Raw genomic sequence first — 20,731 nt, 5'->3', positions numbered from 1 at the left:
ACTATAACAAGATGGCAAATACCTTGGACAGGGGAGATGCATATACAGTGGTGTACTTGGATTTTGCAAAAGCTTTTGATAGACTGCCACACAACAAACTGTTAAATAAATTGAAACAGATGGAACTGGATAACAGACTTCTGAGTTGGATCAGTGACTGGTTGTCAGATAGGCACCAAAAAGTTGTATATTGGGGGGGGGGGGGGCAGTATCCCAAAAGAGGAAGGTCACTAGTTGTGTACCGAAAGGGATCAGTTTTGGGACCAATCTTGTTCAGTTTGTATGTTAATGATATTGGGTTGGGTTTAACTAGTGATATGCAGCTGTTTACAGATGATGCAAAATTGGGGAGAGCAATGCAGAGTCAAACAGATGTTATGGCCTTGCAGGAGGACTTGAATAGGTTGCATGAATGGGTAGGTAAGTAGAACTATCAGTTCAATGTTGTAAAGTGTAAAATTTTGGGATTTGGTAAGAAATGACGAGATGCAGAGTATAAACTTGGTGGGGAAACTTATAAGTAGAGGAGATGAAAGATCTAGGAGTGATGGTGGACAAGGACCTGAAATTCAGAGGCCACATTGCACAAGTTGTGAAGATGTCACATCAGATAATGGCAATGATGCAGAGGACCCTGACATGCAGAAAGAGAGAGGTTATGATGTCATTGTATAAGGCCTTGATTAAGCCTCCTATTAGTTACTGTTCACAGATTTGGTCACTAGGTTTCATCGTGACGAGTTTATGTTGGAAAGGTTCCAGAGAAGATTCACAATGGTGGACAGTGGACTTTGGAATGTGGAGTACAAGGACAGATTGAGTGAATGCAAGTTGCAAAGCCTAGTGAATAGGAGGAAGAGGGGGAAATGATGGAGACATATAAGCTAGTCAAAGATTGTTATCAGGTTGACATGGAAGTTGGAATGGGAGAGGGAGGTAGAACATAATATATATAGACATCTTTGCACATGTTTGAGCGTTCCAAACCAGACGAACACAAAGTCAAAATCAATCTTTTCTTCAATCTTTCCATGATAAAGCCCATTCCAGTCATTAACACAGTTTATAACATTGTTACTCTTACACTCACATTCTCACCATTCCTCCATTTATAATTTAATTTCGCTGCCTCTCTGTGTTAAGTCTCATATCAGTTATTAGTTTTTGAAGACTTCTGATACCAAACGGATTCAAGTGTAGGTCATCCCTCTTATACAAATTCAATCTTCCCTCAAACTCACTCCACACATTCATAAACTCAAATCCATTCCTTCTACACACAGCATACGCATCAAATCTTTTGCTATCATAGCCCTTCTTCTTAATTCATTTTTATCATATCGAGGTAATATACTGACAATTTTCAATTTCTCATTCTTCACTCACCTCTTTCAATAACCCTTTCAATAACCTCTTTCAATAACCCTTTCATGTCCTCTCTCATACTGAACTTATCACTAGCTAAGTCGTTAGTACTTACTACAATTACGATTTTGTTCTTTTCTTTTCTGTTTTTGAACTGCTTCCTTTATATTCTTAATTTTTGCTCCGGGAAAACTAGAAGTTACAACTCACTCATCAATGTCATGTTTTATTATAGAGTGGCCATACCAAATAACATCCTTCTTTTTTTACAAACAACATCACTTACCTGATTTCCATTACTTCCTGATTTACCTGTTTCCGTGCTTTATTGTTTATTAATTTGTGGCTTAATTTTCTTTTCCTCCCCATGTTCATTTAAATGCCTCTTGACTTTTTGATTCCCATGTCATCTCTCTGATGATCTGCTTTAATTTTGCTATTTTGGAGGTTAATTAATTTTCACTAACCTCCTCCACATCTCCAATAACCTTGTTTAGTGGGGTTAGCCTTCTTCTTCTCAACTGTACTGCTCTTCTTAGCATTACGTTTCTTGTATTTTTTTTTGGCGCCATTTTAAACTTATAGTTATTATTGAAATATCTTAATAAAATTATTATTTCTTTTAATGTTACATGGTGGTCAGCATTCATAGTGAAGAATTTATGGAAACACAACACAGGTGTGAGAATAATTACTTTACTTAACATTAAGCAAGTAACAATCCATATTTCGACCTCTGTATTGAGGTCATCATCAGGAAAACATACATATGTACAAGACATAAGCTACTTGCTATTACACCAAGAGTTGGAATGTCTGTGTGGGTGAGACCAACATCAAACTTTGCAGAAAATGACTGGCATTTTGGAAGAAGAATAAGCAAAAATATCCACCTATTCTTGAGAGACACTTGTGATATTAAATTAATGTTTTCCAAATATTTCAGTCTGAAACTAACAGACTATCCTCAGTGGCTTGATAGGAACAGTTTTTACAAGGGGGAATACAAACAATTGATCATTCAAAAGTAGAACGACCTGCGTGATGTTACACTGCTAAGCATTAAAGAGAGGGAAATTTCATCAGCGTGATGAATAAATTATAGGTATTAATTCACAATTTCATATAACAATCTTAATTTATAAATTCAATTAAAGATAGCATTAAACTAATGTAAGAATTAAAGGTCTCAAAAAAAAAAATTTTTTTTTGGTGTGTTATCCGGATTAAACTTTCCCATATTTTTGACAAGGATATGCAATCATTTCGATTCAAGTTAGGGCGTTGAAGTAAGGCCTCAGAACTCTCTTTGGATAGGCATTCAAATTTATAGCGATATCTGTGTCTTGGACCATAGAACACGTTGACAACCCAAGATAACTGACTGATCAATGGCATCAAGGGCATGAGAGCAAGATGTGCGGCACATCGAGGGCACACTCCTGACATCTAAGGGACTTGTGGCCAGCTGTCGTGGAAGAGATCGGAGCCTCACCACGTATTTATCCATTGTCAACCATGAAACACACCATGTCACAATATGAAGTTAGAGATGTGGTTGAGACCCCTGCAACCATCAGCTCTTATAGCTACAGGGAAGAAGAGCTTGAAACTGGGAATTGTAAGACAAGAACTACTAAGGTAGTGTATGAAGATAATATCCCAAACCCTCCAGGGAGGATATTCTCAGATATCTCTTGTCTGAAAACCAGGAGCAATCTTTTGAAAATAGTAACACGGAATGTCAGAACACTCTATGAGGCAGGCAAATTAGATAACCTACTCCAGGAATTAGAAGTGATGAAGGCCGATATTGCAGGTATCAGTGAAGTGAGGTGGACAGATACAGGTATAATAAGAAGAAAAAATCACACTATAATCTACTCTGGCAGTGACTTACACCTTAATGAAGTAGCGCTTGTCCTAAGTAATAGAATTGCAAAATCTCTACAAGGATATTGGCCCATAAATGACAGAATCATAACAGCCAAAATAACTGCACAACCATTCAACCTGTATATTATCCAAGCATATGCACCAACCCAAGATCACCTAGATGAAGAGTTGGAACAATTTTATGAAGACATCCAAACTGCAATCTCCAGTGCTCAGTTAGATAATGTTATCAAACTGATGGGCGACCTAAATGCAAAAGTGGGCTCAGAAAAAATCTCATTTTGCACATGAAAATTTCATTTTCGGAAATGAAAGAGGTGAAAGATTAATTCAATTCTGTGAAACCAATGACCTAATAATTGCCAACACACTGTTTAAACATCCTCCCAGAAGACTATATACCTGGACAAGCCCTGGGGACATCTACAGAAACCAAATTGACTATATAATAATAAGCAAAAGATTCCAAAATGCAATAACACAAACAAAAACATATCCTGGAGCAGACATAGGATCAGACCACAACCCAGTGATTGCAAAAATCAAAATAAAACTTAAGATACCAAGCCAACCGTTCATAAGAGAAACTTATAATTCAGACTCACTTAACAACCAAGAAGTTAAAGACTGCTTTATAAAAGAATTCACAAAATCCCTTAACAAGTCTGACACCACAACTCACATAGAAAATAGAATGCCAATTGATGAAATTAACATGAACTGGTAAACATTCAAGAATAGCATCAATGAAGCAGCCAAAAATACACTCCCACAATTAAAAAGGAAAAGGAATAAACCTTGGATGAATGAAAAAATACTGACGTTGATGGAACAAAGAAAAAAGTTAAAGAACAAACCTGAATATAAAAGCATGAATAAAGAAATAAAAAAAGAATGCAGGAGAGCCAAAGAGGAATGGATTAAATATAAATGTATAGATATAGAAAACCTTGATAGAAACAGAGAAATGCATGAAAAGATCAGAGAAATGACAAGCAGGACAAATACAGCAAACCATGCAAGTGTAATTAGAGACTCAAGAGACCATATTCTAATGGATAAAAAAGAAATCATGGAAAGATGGATTGAATACACAAGGAAATTATATGAACAACAAAGAGATATTCCTGAACAGACTGATTTAGAAGGACCAACCATTTTACTCTATGAAGTTGAAAATGCCGTCAGAAAACTAAAACCACATAAAGCTGCAGGAATAGATAACATCTTGGCAGAATAGTCGAGGGCTCTCGATGAAGGATGACTGAAATTTCTAACAAAATTATGCAATAAAATATACGAGACTGGATTTCTTCCCAAAGATATTAATCACTCAATTTTCGTTCCAATTCCCAAAAAAACAAAAGCTACAAGATGTGAAGAGTTCAGGAAAATCAGCCTCATCAGTCAAGTATCAAAAGTCCTCCTATACGTTATTCTTGAAAGAAATAAAAGAAAAATAAACATAGAAATAAATAATACACAAAGTGGCTTCAAGGAAAATGTAGGTACAAGAGAAGGTATTTTCAATGTCAGAACCATCATAGAAAGATATCTAGAAAAACAAAAAGATGTATACCTCTGTTTCATAGATTACAAAAAGGCATTCGACAATGTCCAACATGAACAATTAATTGAAATCTTTTCAAAAATAGGAATGGATGGAAAAGACATTAGGCTATTAACTAATCTTTACTGGGAACAGACTGCATCTTTGAGAATAAATGGAGAGACCTCAGAAGAATTCCCAGTTCAGAAAGGTGTGAGACAAGGCTGTGTCTTTTCTCCGATTCTCTTTAACCTATACACAGAAGAAATATTTAATAAAATTAGTAACCTCAAAAGAATCACTGTAGGGGACAGAAATATTAATAACCTAAGATATGCAGATGACATGGTTCTTCTAGCTGAAAACAAATGTGACCCCAAAACTCTTATAGATGAAACCCTCAAGTATAGCGAACGGTATGGCCTCAGTTTCAACTTTAAAAAGACAAAAATCATGATAATTTCAAGAGAAAATAAAATATCAAAAATATGCATCGATATAAAAAGAAATAAATTAGAACAGGTGCAAAAATACATATACCTCGGACACTTAATCACGGAGAATGGCAGGACAGAAGATGAAATTAGAAAAAGGATTGAAATCGCAAGGTCAACTTTCAACAGTATGAAAAATCTACTAACATCTAGAGAATTAAATCTGAAAACAAGACTAGGAATCTCCAAAGGAGATTCCTAGTCTTATTTTCAGATTTAATTCTCTAGATTTAAAGAGAATTAAAGAGAAGATTTGGAGGCCTTTGAAATGTGGATGTTGCGAAGAATTATGAGAATATCATGGAAAGAAAAAAAGACAAATGAAGAGGTACTAGAGATGGCAGGCTTCAACAGGAGCCTGATGAAAGAAATTAAAAAGAGAAAAGTCAAATATTTTGGACATATTCTGAGACATAACTGCCTACAAAGGACACTTCTCGAAGGAACTGTTGAGGGAAAGAGAAAGAGAGGAAGACAAAGACTGGAGTGGATGAAAAATATAGAAGACTGGACCTATCTCTCATATGAGGAATGCAGCAGAGAGGCGCAGAATAGGACATGGTGGAGACACATGGTAGTCAATCTCCTGGAGGGAGAAGACACCTGACAGACAGAATTCTTATATTAGTCTAATGTTATCTTTAATTGAATTTATAAATTAAGATTGTTATATGAAATTGTGAATGAATACCTATAATTTATTCATCACTCTGATGAAATTTCCCTCTCTTTAATGCTTAGCAATGTAACATCATGCAGCTCGTTCTACTTTTGAATGATCAATTGTTTGTATTCCACCTTGTAAAAACTGTTCCTATCAAGCCACTGAGGATAGTCTGTTAAGTTTCAGACTGAAATATTTGGAAAACATTAAAATATTCTTATGTTAACGTGTTTATAATTCTTAAAAATATCCATCTGTTTATTGATATTTAGTGTTCATTAAAAAAGTCTTCCCAGGAGTGTAATATCAGTAAAGTAATTATAAGCAGTGTAATAAATAAACACATGACTCTTGTTTCAATCAATGTTGACATGAGTGGGAAGAGTGATGAGCCTATTACGAGTAACATCAACAAGATGTTCTTTTTTTCTTAACACTAAACTTCTAGAAATCTGAACTATATTGGAAAGGCCACAGGAACTAGAAATTCTATAAACCCCAGGATGTTTGTAGAGGGGAAGGAATATTGTTTTTGGGACAGTGGAAGAGGTTATGCATAGTGAGAATGGGTTTGTATGCCACTCTGATATCATGAAGTTTGAGGAAATTAGTGATTCTGCTTGAAAGTATATTGATGTAAGGGGCTGAAACTGAGATTCTATAGTAGTAATCCCACTCTGGGATTACTACTATAGAATGGGATTAGAGTGGGAGTGAATTTAGAGTGGGATTAGAGAATAGTATTTTTTGGACCAGTTTCCTAAGATATTTGTTAAGAGTGAGTTAGTAGAGTCGAAGTTGCAGTTCTTCATTTTTCATCATTTTATATATATATATATATATATATATAGAGAGAGAGAGAGAGAGAGAGAGAGGGGGGGGGGGTAGCATGTTTTTTAAGAGCATAAATGATTCTTATTTTTTAGGAAGGATAGCGCAGAATTCTAAGTGACATTCAGAAATCCTTTATCAGATATCTTCACATGCCAGTTTTCAACTTTTTAGCAAATCATCTCCAAAACAATGCTGGAAAGAGGGCAACTTCCATCATCTCTACATATTTCTATTATTTACGCTGCAATGGTTCCTGCAAGCTTTGCTTGTTAACTTGTACTTGACATTTGCATAGTCATACATTTATATTTGTTTTTACTCTGAAAAAGCCACACTTATGTGGTGAAACTAGGTTGATTTATTTTTTTACATCTTTGTATATTAACAACCAAATAAAAATCCAGTTCTTCAGTCATTAAGCTTCACTGCTTGAAGGTTCTCCTTCACAGAGTCTTGAGGATGTGATATGCTTATGTATTTTTGCGTAAACCATATAGTCACAGTGAGTATGCATGTGTGCAGGGGCGTGCCAGTAGTGTCTGGCGCCTGTGTGCAAAACTTTAGTTGGCACCCCTATACCCCCCCCAAATAAAAAAACACTTTATAAAAACGTTATTTTTAACATTTGATGCTAATAAACTGGGTATTTCATTTTTAATTTTATCTCCTAAATAGGAGGGCATATTTTTAAAGTCAGGATCATTAGCTACACATTGTGTATGTTCCGATATAAAAGGATCAAACTTTTCTAACATCTCAATGCATTTTAAAAAATCGCCATTGTTGCGATCATAAAGTTTATTACTTTTACCACGAAGAGCTAGATTTTGTTTGCCTAAAAACTGTACTACAAAAATTATTCTTTTTATAACTTCATACCAACGTTTCCTTTCATTACCTAAAACTGTTTGTTGCAAATGATCAATATAAGTTTTATTTTTTAAAGATGTAATTAATTCTGTCCATTTTTTGTAATTGTTCAAATGATTTAAATTTTTCTCATGACGATTCAGGTACATTGCAAGATGTTGCCTATATTCTGCTGATAACAGCAGAATATAGAATAAAGTTAAAAACTGCAGCAGATTTTCTTATATATGTTTAGAGCAAATGGGAGTGTGAACAAGATTAAACAAATTCAAACATGCATCATCCTGTAAACAGTAAACTCACGCAAGTTCGAGTTTTTATTTGTTTATGCTAAACTACTTGTTAGAACTAGAATCAGAATAAAATAAGATCTTAAGAATAAAAGAAGATAATTAAAATTTCAACAAAAATGTAATTTATTTTGATATAATTAATGAATATTTTTTTTAAGTATTTTCTCCTCGCCTGAAATCTTTCGTACCTTTACTATCCTGGCACCTGTGTGCATTGCACACATTGCACATATTGCCGGCATGCCCATGCATGTGTGCATGTGTAGGTGTGGAAAATTATTAATTGAAAATAGCAAGCTTACAATATTTAATTACACCTTTGCGTTTTAGATTTTACTATCTATAAGTTTTCCTTAAGTTATTTAAGTAGCGCTCTCTTCTGAAAACTCAGATATTTTAAAATTATGATAAAGTAAGTTTGTGATAACTGTGCTTTGTCAGTCTCAGTCCAAATGAGGACTGAGATAGAAGACAGAATAAAAGAAGAAGAATGGAAGCAGATTCAGTGTGCTTGCAGTTTCACAGTAAAGGGATGCTGGGTAGCTGCTGTTCTTGTATTAACAGGTGGAACAGAAAATGGAAGTCAATTCACTGGAGCAGTGACTATGGCATACCAATATATAACTTATTTTTTTTCTCTATAATTTCTCATATGAATTTCTTTAATTCTCTGAGACTTAGTATTTTAATTTTATGCCTTTCTTATGTACCACACCTCAGTAGAATTCCCACTTCACAATTATAAATCACTTCAAAAATTAAGGCATTCTGACATCTAAAGACAGTAATGGTTTTCTAAAATATTCAGGCATTTACAAAGTCTACTGTATCTACTCCAACTCCAACCTTCACATAGAATAAACTGGCCAATGATGTTACAAAAATCTAAGAAAGTAAACATCACAGCGATTTTTGTAAAATTAATCTCACATATGAAGGGTGTTCAATATGAGCACATTAGCAGTGTAAATGGAAAAAATCTGAGAAAAAAGAAGAAACCTGTTTAGACTATATTTGAAGACCTGTAAAATACACTCTTTGGGAAATACATAACGGGGGGGGGGGGACTTCTAGTGATGTAGATCATTTTTAATTTAACTGCTCCAAGGTTAGATGCTCATGTCATGTCGGTCAATCATTCCATCATGAAATATTCTAGTTAGTTTAAGGGTTAATTTCAAAATCCTGCTATGTACACCAATATGGAATTTTTCCAATCCACTTCAGACTGCAAATAAGCAAAGTTGATCTCACAGCAGACAACAAAAAAAATCAACCACCTAAACACCTTTACAAACATCTATGCCCTGGAATTTGAAGCTGGATAGCAGAGATACTATCCATGTAACAAAATAGCAATTTTCATTTGCAATTTTTCTCTTTCTAATAATTTGTGTTCGTGCACAAAAGTGTGCATGAACACAGATGTGTGCATGAATACAAAAGCATGAGATATGTTTGGCACCCTGGTAGCACAGTGCTCAGGACTGTCCAGTCTTTTATACTATATTCAGAATTGCTAACAGCAATTACCTGGCTTCTCAAAGCGTTTGGTGAATTTTCTGAAAGATGTTTGTGAAGACCAGACTTGGCAAAAATTTATATTGTTTTACATTTCTGGTGTAGTCTGACAAGTCTGAAATTTTCTGGATGGTATCAGCTAATGCCTTGCTGACATTCTACTTTGGGAGGGGTTTCTTAGGAGCATTTACTATTTTGTTTATCTTAAGGGGATTACAGCCATTGACCAAGAAGGTGTGGTAAAAGTGAGCCAGTTCAGTAGCCACTCTCACAAACAATTCTCCCTCCTTTGTCAAAAATTCTGCCCACCTAAAAAGTATTTTAGAACACCATACCTTAAAAAGCTCAGACTTAATGGTGAGCTTTGATATCACCTCACTATTCACAAATGTACTACTAATTGAAACCCTAAATCTGCTAAAGTCACACTATCCCCCTGATAGATTTGAGCTATTTAAATTCACAATACATGCAGGATATTTCACAAAGAAAGGAAAACTATACAAAGAATTAGATGGAACAGTTGGGCTCCCCCTTTCTCCCCCCCCCCCTTAGCCAACTTCTACATAGAACACCTGGAAAAACTAGCTATCAATACAGCCACTCTCAAACCAACACTTTGGCTACACTATATTGATGATGTGCTTGCTATTTGGCCACATGGCCTAGACAACATTCTTAGCACATTTAAATAGCCAACATCCAAAAATCCACTTTACAATGGAACTGGAAGCTAATAACTGTCTGCCCTTCCTGGATACACTAATCACATGTCTTTCAGATGGTTCCTTGTCATTCTCAGTTTTTAGAAAACCCACACATACAGGGAGATATTTACACAAACAATCACACCATCACCCTTCTGAACAGTATGGTATCTTAAAAACACTAACAGATAGAGCAAAAGCAATCTATTCCAATGACAATACTCTTACTTCTGAACTGGCTCACTTATGCCACACCTTCTTGGGCAATGGCTATAATCCCCATAAGATAAACAAAATAGTAAATGCTCCTAAGAAACCCATCCCACTATCTACCATGGAGAACTACAACAAAACAGTCACCATCCCATACATTAAAGGCACATCAGAAAAGATATCTAGAATTCTCAATAAAAATCAACTACGCACTGTATTCAGACCGTGTGTCAAATTAGCAACTCTCATCCATTCACCGAAGGATGGCATCCCTCCTTTATCACATCCAGGAGTCTACAAAGTACCCTGCTCGTGTGACCAAGCTAACTACGGTCAAACAGGAAGAACTGTGGACATCTGCATCAGTGAACATAAAAGATACATCCGGCACTATGGCAAATCAGATCACGCAGACCATGCTTTGGATACTCCTCCACACAGGATCAACTGGAAGAAAACAAAAGTACTGCACAGAAGCTTTTACAAGTCAGAGAGATTGTTCTTAGAAGCAACAGAAGCCTTGAAATATACTCCGAATCTCAACGAATATGGCTGTATAAATTTGCCTAAGATTTGGGAGACAATCATCTTAACACATAACTAGTAACTGTTTTTTCTCTATATGATTTTTTTAGGACTTTAGTCTTTGTGTTGTTGCTACAGTTTTGTTAAACTAGTCCCTTTGTTACACCATGTTGTTGTAGTCTCACATACTACGACAAACTGTGTTTTTGTGCTCTGAAGATGCTGGTTATAACACCAGCAAAATATCAGCAATACGTCAATAAATAATTATTTACTTATAATTTTGTGTTCTGATATATACTGTCAAAATTAAACAATGATGCTAAGCAGTGATGTAAGTTCACATGCAATCTATCAATTTGTGCTACATAATAACTACAGTAGATATGAATAATAGTGCAGTTATTATGAACATGTAGAATTATGAAACAAGTATTTCAAAATTATAAAGATGCTGTGACATATGTGCCTATAGCAGAAGAGCCAATATAAAAGAATCCGATGAAAAACCATCTGGCTACTAGAACAAACCAGAGATATTACCCATCAGTAAAAGCAAAAGAACTTTAAATTAACCATCATCATCATCAACAAATTCCTGCCATGTACCCTCAAGGGGTGTACAGGATATGATAGTACTACATGAAAAAATTACATCATTATTAACTTCCTATTTACAATTTTCCTCCAAATCAGTTTGTCACTTGTCAAGACTCCAACATTATCAGATCTTATATTTCTATCGTCTAAGGCACTTTGTACTGTATCAATCCACCTATATCTTGGTCTTCCTCTGGGTCATTTTCCTGCCAACCTGGCAGAGAACACTTGTTTTGCTAATCGTTTCTCTCCCATTCTATTTAAGTGACCATACCACCTGAGATTAGCTCTGCTAACGCATTCCTGGATGCTGACAATGTCAAGTTCTTTCCTAATATTCTCGATTTTAATATGATATTGCCATTGATGCCATCTGTTCACGCCTCTAATCTTTCTCAGGACTTTTATATCTGCGGTCTCTAGTCTTTGGTCAAGTATTTTATTTCTAACCCAGCTCTCAGATCCATAAGTTAAAAAACTGGTTGTTTGAACACTGTCTTGTATACAGCTAATTTAGTATTCCGACTAATTTCTCTCTTATTCCATATAAATTTTTTCAATTGACTTCCCACCATACCAGCTTTTCTAATTCTGTTGTCTATTTCTATATTTAATTTACCATCTTCAGTAAAAATCGTGCGTAAGTAGCTGAAATGTTTTACTTGTTCCACAGGTTCTCCATTCACAACACAGTTGACATTTTCAGCAATTCTACCTATTTTCATTATCTTTGCTTTTTAATGCTGACCTTCATACCATATCTATTACAACAGTTATTCAATTTAGTGTCAGAGAATTTTGCAGACTTGTAGCGGATTTATTTAGAAGTACAACATCGTCTGCATAAAGCAAAGAGCTGACATTAACATCTCCAATTTTGATATCATGTTTAATACCACTTTCCTTCATAATGTGATCCATACAGATAATGAATAACAGAGGGGATAATGTACATCCTTGTCTCACACCAGATTTAACATTAAACCATCTTCCTGTACTTCCTTCAATTCTAACTGCTGATTTACAACTCAAATAAAGACTAAGTATTACTTGATATAATGCCCCATTGACACCATATAACTGCAGCATATTGAATAGCTTCTCTCTTGGCACCTTATCATATGCCTTTTCCAAATCGACAAAACTTAAATACAGATCTTTGTTATATTCCCATGCTTTCTCGACTATTTGTCGTAAAGTGAAGATCTGGTCCTCACAGCCTCTATTTGGCCTGAATCCAGCTTGTTCTTCACCCAGCTTTTCTTCCACAATTCTTTTCAACCGTTTCTCAAGTATACTTGCATAGATCTTGCCAGGAATACTCAGTAGGGAAATACCTCTGTAATTCTCACATTCAGTTTTATTTCCCTTTTTATATATACTATGAGAGCTCTACTCCAATCATCGGGAATTCGTCCCTCTGTCCAGGCTTTCTGAACAATGCAGTGCAGCCACTGTAAGACTTTTATACCACCATACTTCAGCATTTCTGGTCGAATATCATCTACTCCTGCTGCCTTTCCACATTTTAAGCCTTTGATGGCTTTTTCTACTTCAAGTATGGATATGTATTCCTGACTGCATGCCTGGTTCAATGTTTTTTACCACTGCGCTATCATCACTGCTTGTTTCATTTAGCAGTTTTTCAAAGTAATTACTCCATACTTCAAGGATATCTTTTTCTCCTGTTTTCATGTCACCTTTATAATCTCTAACTCCTTTTACAGCATTCTTTCCTCCATTCCTAAGCTTCTTCAACAACCTCCAGAATATTTTGCCACCTTCTTGATATTTATTTTCTATATTCTTGCCAAAGTCCTCCCATGACTTTTGTTTAGCTAGTTTTACACAGTGTTTAGCATTCGTCTCTATATTCTCTAAGAGCACAAGCTGACTTATTTGACAGGAACTTTTGATATGCTTTCTTCTTTTCCTTCACTGCCTCTTTAACTTCCTGTGTCCACCAAGGAGTTCTGATTTTTTTATCCTTGCAGACAACCTCACCACATGCCTCTCTGGCAGAATCAATCAATGTTTTCTTCAGAGTTTGCCACTGAATCTCCAAGGTTTGATTCCTGTTCTCAAACTCTTTCATTTTTTTTTCAATAATTTTTCTGTATTTTAGTCTACAGTTCACATCTGAGAGCTGCTCAACTTTTATTCGCTTTAAAACTTTCTTACATGTTATTCTTTTCAATATGAAATTCAATTTTATCCTGCTCAAGACTAAATAGTGATCACTTCCAATTTCAAATCCTCTGTACACTCTGGTATCCTGCACCAGGGAGAAAACATCACTATCAACAAAAAATAGTCAATGAGACTTTTCTTATTCCTTGCCTCTTCTCTCCATGTGAATTTGTGCACAATTTTATGTTGGAACATGGTGTTAGTAATAACCAATCCATGTGCTGAGCAGAAATCAAACAGATATTTGCCATTATTATTAGCTTTGCGGTTTTCACCAAATTTTCCCAAAATATTTTTGCATGTCTCACAATCATTTCCTACTCTGCTATTTAGATCCCCAACAAGGACCAACTTTTCCTTTTTCATTGTGTCAGTTGCTTTTTCTAAAGCCTCAAAAAATTCCTCCACTTCTACCTTAGTAGAACCTTCTGTGGGACCATAGGCACAAATAAGTCTCATTGTCCAGTTCCCCATTCTCATATTTGCCCACATTACTCTACTTGAGACTGACTGCCATTCAAGAAGATTAGCCTCATATTTTGTGTTGAATACTATGGCTACTCCTTCTTTTCCTTGATTGTCATTGCCTGAATATAACATTTTGTATTTATTGCTCAGAAAGATCTCACCAGTTTTTGTCTTTTTTGTTTCAGTCACCCCTATTATGTCGATCTGATACTTATCTAATTCCTCAACTAGCTCCATTTCTTTGCCATTCAGGCTTCTTACGTTGATAGTACCGATCTTTATCTCTGGTGATGTTGAGTTGGGGGTTTGAATTTAAATTAACCCTTTAAATTAAGCTTTAAATTAACCCCCTCAACTATTATCAAATGAAACACTTCCAAAATAACGCAGAAACTTATTTTGGTGAAATTTAATATTTAACACGGAGGAAAAATTGCTGAGAATTTTAATTTTGGTTCAAATCTGAAACTACAACCACTAGTTTACATAAAGACTAAAATTTTTCACTAAGCATTGAGTAACTTAAATGATTTTTAATGTGTGTTCACAATACATTTACTTTATTTTTCTTTTTTTCTTTTTATCCCATGGTATTATTACACCAGACCATAGAAGTCAAATTCATGTATTTTATACAGCACCTTTTCTGGATTATTATAAGGTTCACATTTGGAAATGTTCATACGATTTAGTAAATGCACTGGCGATGCTTCCTCGATGTTACAGATTTTGCAGATGGGGAAGACTTTTATGCCATTGCTAAACTTGATTGGTCTTGTATGGCTAGTCTTGAGGTTAGAGATCATGGTAGTGGCACAGCAATTAAACTTGGGGTTGATGGAAGCTCCTGATTTTCTGCTGAATACCAGTGGTGAGTCATGTCCTGGAGCCATTGCAATCTGTGGTATCACTTGATGTTGCGGCCATTTTTGATACTTCATTTGCAGTTTCATTTCCCTTTAATCGCATATGGGATGGGATCCATTGAAAAATTATTTCGGAATCCTTATGTAATTTGTTTATGTTTTTTGCTATGTCTCTAAGTATTTCTTGATGGTTAGTTTAGCAGATCTTAATAGCTTGAAGGGCTGCTAAGGAATCTGTGAAAAATATAAACTCCTTTGGGTTTTGTTTATCCAAATGTTGCAGTGCTGTGTTAATGGCTATTAATTCTGCATGGTATGAGTTGCATCAAATACTGTTAGTTGTTTTTAGTTCTATATTTTGAGAGCAATATATGAGTATGCCACTCTCAGAATTGCCATTTGGATTTTGGAGCCATCTGTGTAGATCTTTATTGAGTGGTCCATATTCCATTATTTTTGAAAGGGCTAATGATCTCAAGATTTCGGGATTTTCTAGGCATTTTTTCTCATATTTCCCTATTTCAAAGTTGATAATTATATTTTTCCTGTCTTGATTTGGAGGAAATGCTGGATAGTTGGCTATTTTATGTGGACAATACATCATCATCAAATTCCTGACATTTACTCTCAAGGAGTGTACAGGATATGATAGTATACTACATGAAAAATTTACATCATTATTTACTTCCTATCTACAATTTTCCTCCATATCAACCTATTACCTATCAAGGCTTCAACATTGTCAGATCTTTTCTCTCGTGGAAAGGCTTAGATGTTGGTTATACATTCTTACTAAATAGCTTAAGGAAATTAAAATGTACAATAGAATATACATTAAAATAAATTTTAATACACTTCCAATATTTCGGCAACATCACGTTGCCATTATCACAGGAACTTAAATACAAGACACGTGCTTCACAACTGGGCAACTCGTATATAGAAGCTAATGACTTCACATCACTTGCCTTAGTATTCCATAATGCAAAGTACATATCCTTACGGACATGTATAATACTCTGAATTAGAGATAGATGTTAAAAGTTCTTCCACTTGGTTATACTATAAATTAAAGATGTCAAAAAATTATATTCTTGATTTAATCTTTTTTTTACTTACACTTATCCAAGTGTAAGCAAACAAAGTCTGCATGACTGTGCAACTTGTATAACTTGTACAGACAAGTGATGCGAAGTCATTAGCCTCTATATATATGAGATGCCCAGTCGTAAAGTTATTTCACATGCAAACTTTGTTTGCTTACACTTTGGTAAAGGATTAAACCAAAAATATAATTTCTTGGCATCTTTAATTTATAATATAACCAAGTGGAAAAACTTCAAACATCTATCTCTAATCCAGGGTATTTTAGTAATAAGTTGTGACATCATTTGCCTACTTGTATATGGAAATATGACACCTGCATTACCTCAACCTTGGCATAACCTCTTGGTCTGGCTCCCAGTGATAAGATCTCAATAAGGTTGAAACTGGTCTGGGTAGTGGCCCTTCCCATAATCTTTATGGACATGTATAATGCTTAGCATTATACATGTCCATAAGAATATGTGCTTTGCATTATGGGATACTAAGGAAAGTGATGTGAAGTTATTAGCCTCTATATACGAGTTACCCAGTTGTGCAGTTACTTCATGTATAAACTTAATTTGCTTACACTTGGATATAGGATTAAACCAAGAATATAATTTCTTGGAATCTTTAATTTATAGTATAACCCATTGGAAAAAACTTTCAACAAATAATTTGAGTTACCTTTTGCGTCCTAGAATATTTCTGGAACCAGTGCAAAAGGAATTCCACTGAGAGAGGATCCAAGTCATCATAAGATGCTGTATTGTCATTATCATCTATATTATGTTCGATAGCTCTTTTCAAATCCTTAATCAACACGCCAAGGGATGGAACAAAGTGAATGGAATGCTGTTGTGTTGATATGGAATGTTCCAAAGGGAAAGCATTATTATTAGTTATAGACCCATTCTGGAGTTCTAATGTTGTGGCTGGAAATAAATAAATAAAAACATAAGACCATAACATTTTAGTACCTAACATTTATTTACATATAGTACTTAAATGCATAAAAACTGAAATAAACTGTTTCTTATGTTTCTATTACAAATAGTCCAGTTAACTGAATAATACTTATTAGTATACCCAAGCTGAGTCAAATTTTGCCTTTTCTAACACATTTCGTAAACTATTAGTTCCGAAAGTATTTTTGGAAGTTGGCTGTGATTGTTTGGATGTTGTTTAAGTACACTAAAAATATATCTAATATGTCTAGGACCATGAGGCAAAATAGTAAATGAATCATCTACATTAGAACAGCATAGCCAAACTGTTGGTTTATGTACTGCTGTGATGAGTGATTGATTTTCTAAAAATTCCATGTAGTAGCTAGGAAGAGAAAGAAAAAGAGGAATCTGCCTGAAGTCCCCTCTAGTTGACTTCGTATTTTTCCTTTCCATAAGAAATAACTTGAATGAATGGTGAATTTGAATAATTCAAATCAGAAGGCAAATGTGGCTTGATAAAGTCGAGGATCTCTGTCAATGATATGCTGATAAACAAAGCTGACCATGACATCTGAATCTTTCATGTTAAAATTTTTTATTAGAGTTTTAAAGTGAATAAAGTTGATAAAGAAGTGGGAAGTTACTCATGAGGGGAAGAAGTGATTGCACTAGTTGTTTGGCAAGGTTGTAGGTGGGCTGACTATGTTCTCAACTATTGGACAAAAGGTTGGTAAATTTTTGGGAACCAAACTCTGAGAGACTGAATAGCAAACCTGAAGAAAGAGCTGACTAACTCAGCCAGGGAAGAATATGGTAAAGTTGTCCTCAAGAGAAAAAAATTACAATCCCAAATATGGATGAAGAAAGTTAAAGTAGTCCATGAAAAGAATAAATCATATAATAACTTACTGGCTAATAATTCAGCATGAGCTATTAGAGAATACAGATTTTTGGATCTGTACAGCTGGAAGAACGATGAAACATTGCCCTTTGATTTGAAAAGACTAGAGATTGATTCTTGTCATGATGAGAGCAATATTTACATGGGCTGTGAATCTAATTGAATCACATCTGTTGTATGGAAACCTAAATCTGAATATGAAAATAAACTCGCTCTGCAAGCTAAAGATAACCACCAAAGAATTCAATCAATATGCTGCAAGTAAAAGAAAGAATGAATATGAAAGAAAAACTCTACTGAATGCATATAGTGTGATGGTGACAGATGCAGAAGAGGTTGTTCAATAATGAGTGCCCATTTTGCTAAAAGCCATCAACTTGGTGTGTGCAACATTGAATTCACTTCATCCATTTGTTACTTCTTCAATAGATGAAGAAACTCAGGTGTATGAGGAGGAGGAGGAGGAAGTATTAGAGCTGTTGCACAAACTGAATAAGAATTCAGCAATAGGGATTGATGTGATATCAGCACAAGTGCTAAAAGAGTGTTCACTGAACTGACTATTCCTTTAAGCAGGCTATATAATTTGAGTCTCAGAACAGGAAAGATTCCACAGGAGTAGAAAGAATTTATAGTAATCACATTGCACAAGGATTACATAAAGACAGATGCATAAAACTATTGACCAACCAACATCTCAGGAGTGGTGGTGGTGAAGATTTTGGAAAAGTTGGTTAGGGCTCACGTTTAAAAATAGGTTGACAGTGAATCTCCACTTTGGAATGAACAGCATGGATTTACTAAGAGAAGGTCGTGTTTTAGCAACTTGCTCACATTCTATAATAATGGTACCATTGAGCTAGACAAGAGGAATAGATAAACCATGATACTTTTGGATTTTGCTAAGGCTTTTTAAAGAATATAGCATGGAAGACTGATGCACAAACTGGAGAATATGGGTTTGGATTATAAAATATTAAGGTGGATAAAAGGATGGCTAACTGGGTGTCAGTTCAATATCAGTAAAGTCATGTACTTTGGTGTGATTAGATATCCAATGTCACTTTATACTGGTGGGATTATGTTAGAAGAAACTGATCAGAATAGGGATTATGGAGTGTTAGTAGATAGAAAGTTGAAGTTCAGGGTCATGTATTCTGGTCTCATGGTTTCCATTGTAATTCTGATACAGTGGAGAAAGTGCAAAGGAGAATGTTAAAAATGATATTAGGATTGTGGAATACTGATTATGAAGATAGATTGAGAATTTGTAGACTGCATACATTAGCAAACAGGAGAAAGAGGGATGATATGATTGAGACTTACAAACTTCTGAAAGGGTCATACAGAATTTCAGTTGATGGAATTTTTTTTTATTTTATGAAGGGTGGGGAAAGGACAAGAGGGCATCCTTGGAAGCTGAGAATGAATGCCACTAAGAAGTGGGTGAGATCTAGATTTTTCCCTCATAGAGTGGTGTGTGATTGGAACGGATTGCCATGGGATGTGCAAGCAGTGTGAATGAATTCAAGAACAAGTATGATAACTGATGCGTACAGTATGTGGCCACCCTCGATGAGTCCATGACTCCATGGAGGTTTCTTAATAATAATAATTACATTTAGCTGTAGCAACAGTGTTGACATTGAAAGAAAAGACATTTATTGTTGAGCATTATTTTCGTTCGTATGGATTTGGTAAAGCAAATAGTACAACCCTACGACATGTTCATGAGCAGTTTGTTCATTGTTTCTGTGTTCCTTAAGTGTTCCCTAAGTTTCTGTGTTACATAAGTGTTCCCTAATCAACAGCGTCATCATTGCCTTAATTGAGAGGTTCCAACATATTGGGAGTGTTCAGGTGCAATGCAAAAGACATTCAGGGAGACCACAAACTGTTAATTAACACAACTGAAAATCACAGGCATATAGAGGAGCAAGTGTTACAGTCTCCAAAAAGCAGTCAACACCGAAAAGTGATAAAACTTGCGATACTGAGGCGGTCACTACAGTGAATCCTTAAGGAGCTGGGTGACTTTTTGTAGGTCATTCAGGTGGGTCAGTGTTTAACAGCAACGGATTACAATGCACAGTGGGAATACTGTGCACACATACTAGCCAATGTCTATGAAGAGCTGTCCTTCCTCCATAATGTCTGGTTCTTGGACGAAGCACATTTCCATCTAAGCAGTCATGTAAACAGACGAACCTACAGGTTTCTTGGGACCTGAATTTGTCCAAGACAAACCTCTTCACAGCAAGAAGGTCACCACATGGTGTGTGCAGTTTCCAGCCATGGCACAATTGGGACCTACTTCACTGAAGCTGGTGTAACTGTAACTTATTTATCAAAACACTTCTCTGGAAGGATCATTTTGAGGTTCACAGAATTCCCGTACCCTTCATATTCTCCTGATCTCACATCACTTAATGCCTTCATTTGGGATATGTTGAAGGAATGGGTATTCCACCACTTCAAACCTTGATGAACTAAGGGATAAAATTATATGATATGTCCAGCAGATGTCCCATCCCATGTTCCCCAAGATGACAGAGAATCTCCGCATGCCATACAAAACCTGTCTTGAAAGACAAGGCACCTATTTCGAGCACGATATCTACCATCGTTAATGATTTATTCGACCAAGATTCTACCAATAGTTGTGAATGTACACATCATCATGCATAAACATATATTTCTTTGTTAATAAACCCATTTACTCCTTAACATATATCGTAA

General features: G+C 35.3%; 1 protein-coding gene across 1 annotated transcript in view; it reads right to left on the bottom strand.

Annotated features, from left to right (window-relative positions):
• The window catches only part of LOC150092525 (liprin-beta-1-like), a 494,640-nt gene that overhangs the window by 423,860 nt on the left and 50,049 nt on the right, over positions 1 to 20,731 (bottom strand). The window contains exon 3 of the mRNA XM_090414366.1: positions 16,829 to 17,076. Within this exon, the coding sequence (XP_090270492.1) occupies positions 16,829 to 17,076 (248 nt within the window). The remainder of the gene's footprint in view (positions 1 to 16,828; positions 17,077 to 20,731) is intronic.

Source organism: Typopeltis vanoorti, chromosome 25 (genome assembly GCF_054136105.1).
Source record: "Typopeltis vanoorti isolate ZY-2024b chromosome 25, IOZ_Tvanoo_1.0, whole genome shotgun sequence".
Classification (NCBI taxonomy): domain Eukaryota; kingdom Metazoa; phylum Arthropoda; class Arachnida; order Uropygi; family Thelyphonidae; genus Typopeltis; species Typopeltis vanoorti.
This window is presented reverse-complemented; position numbering and strand designations above follow the sequence as displayed.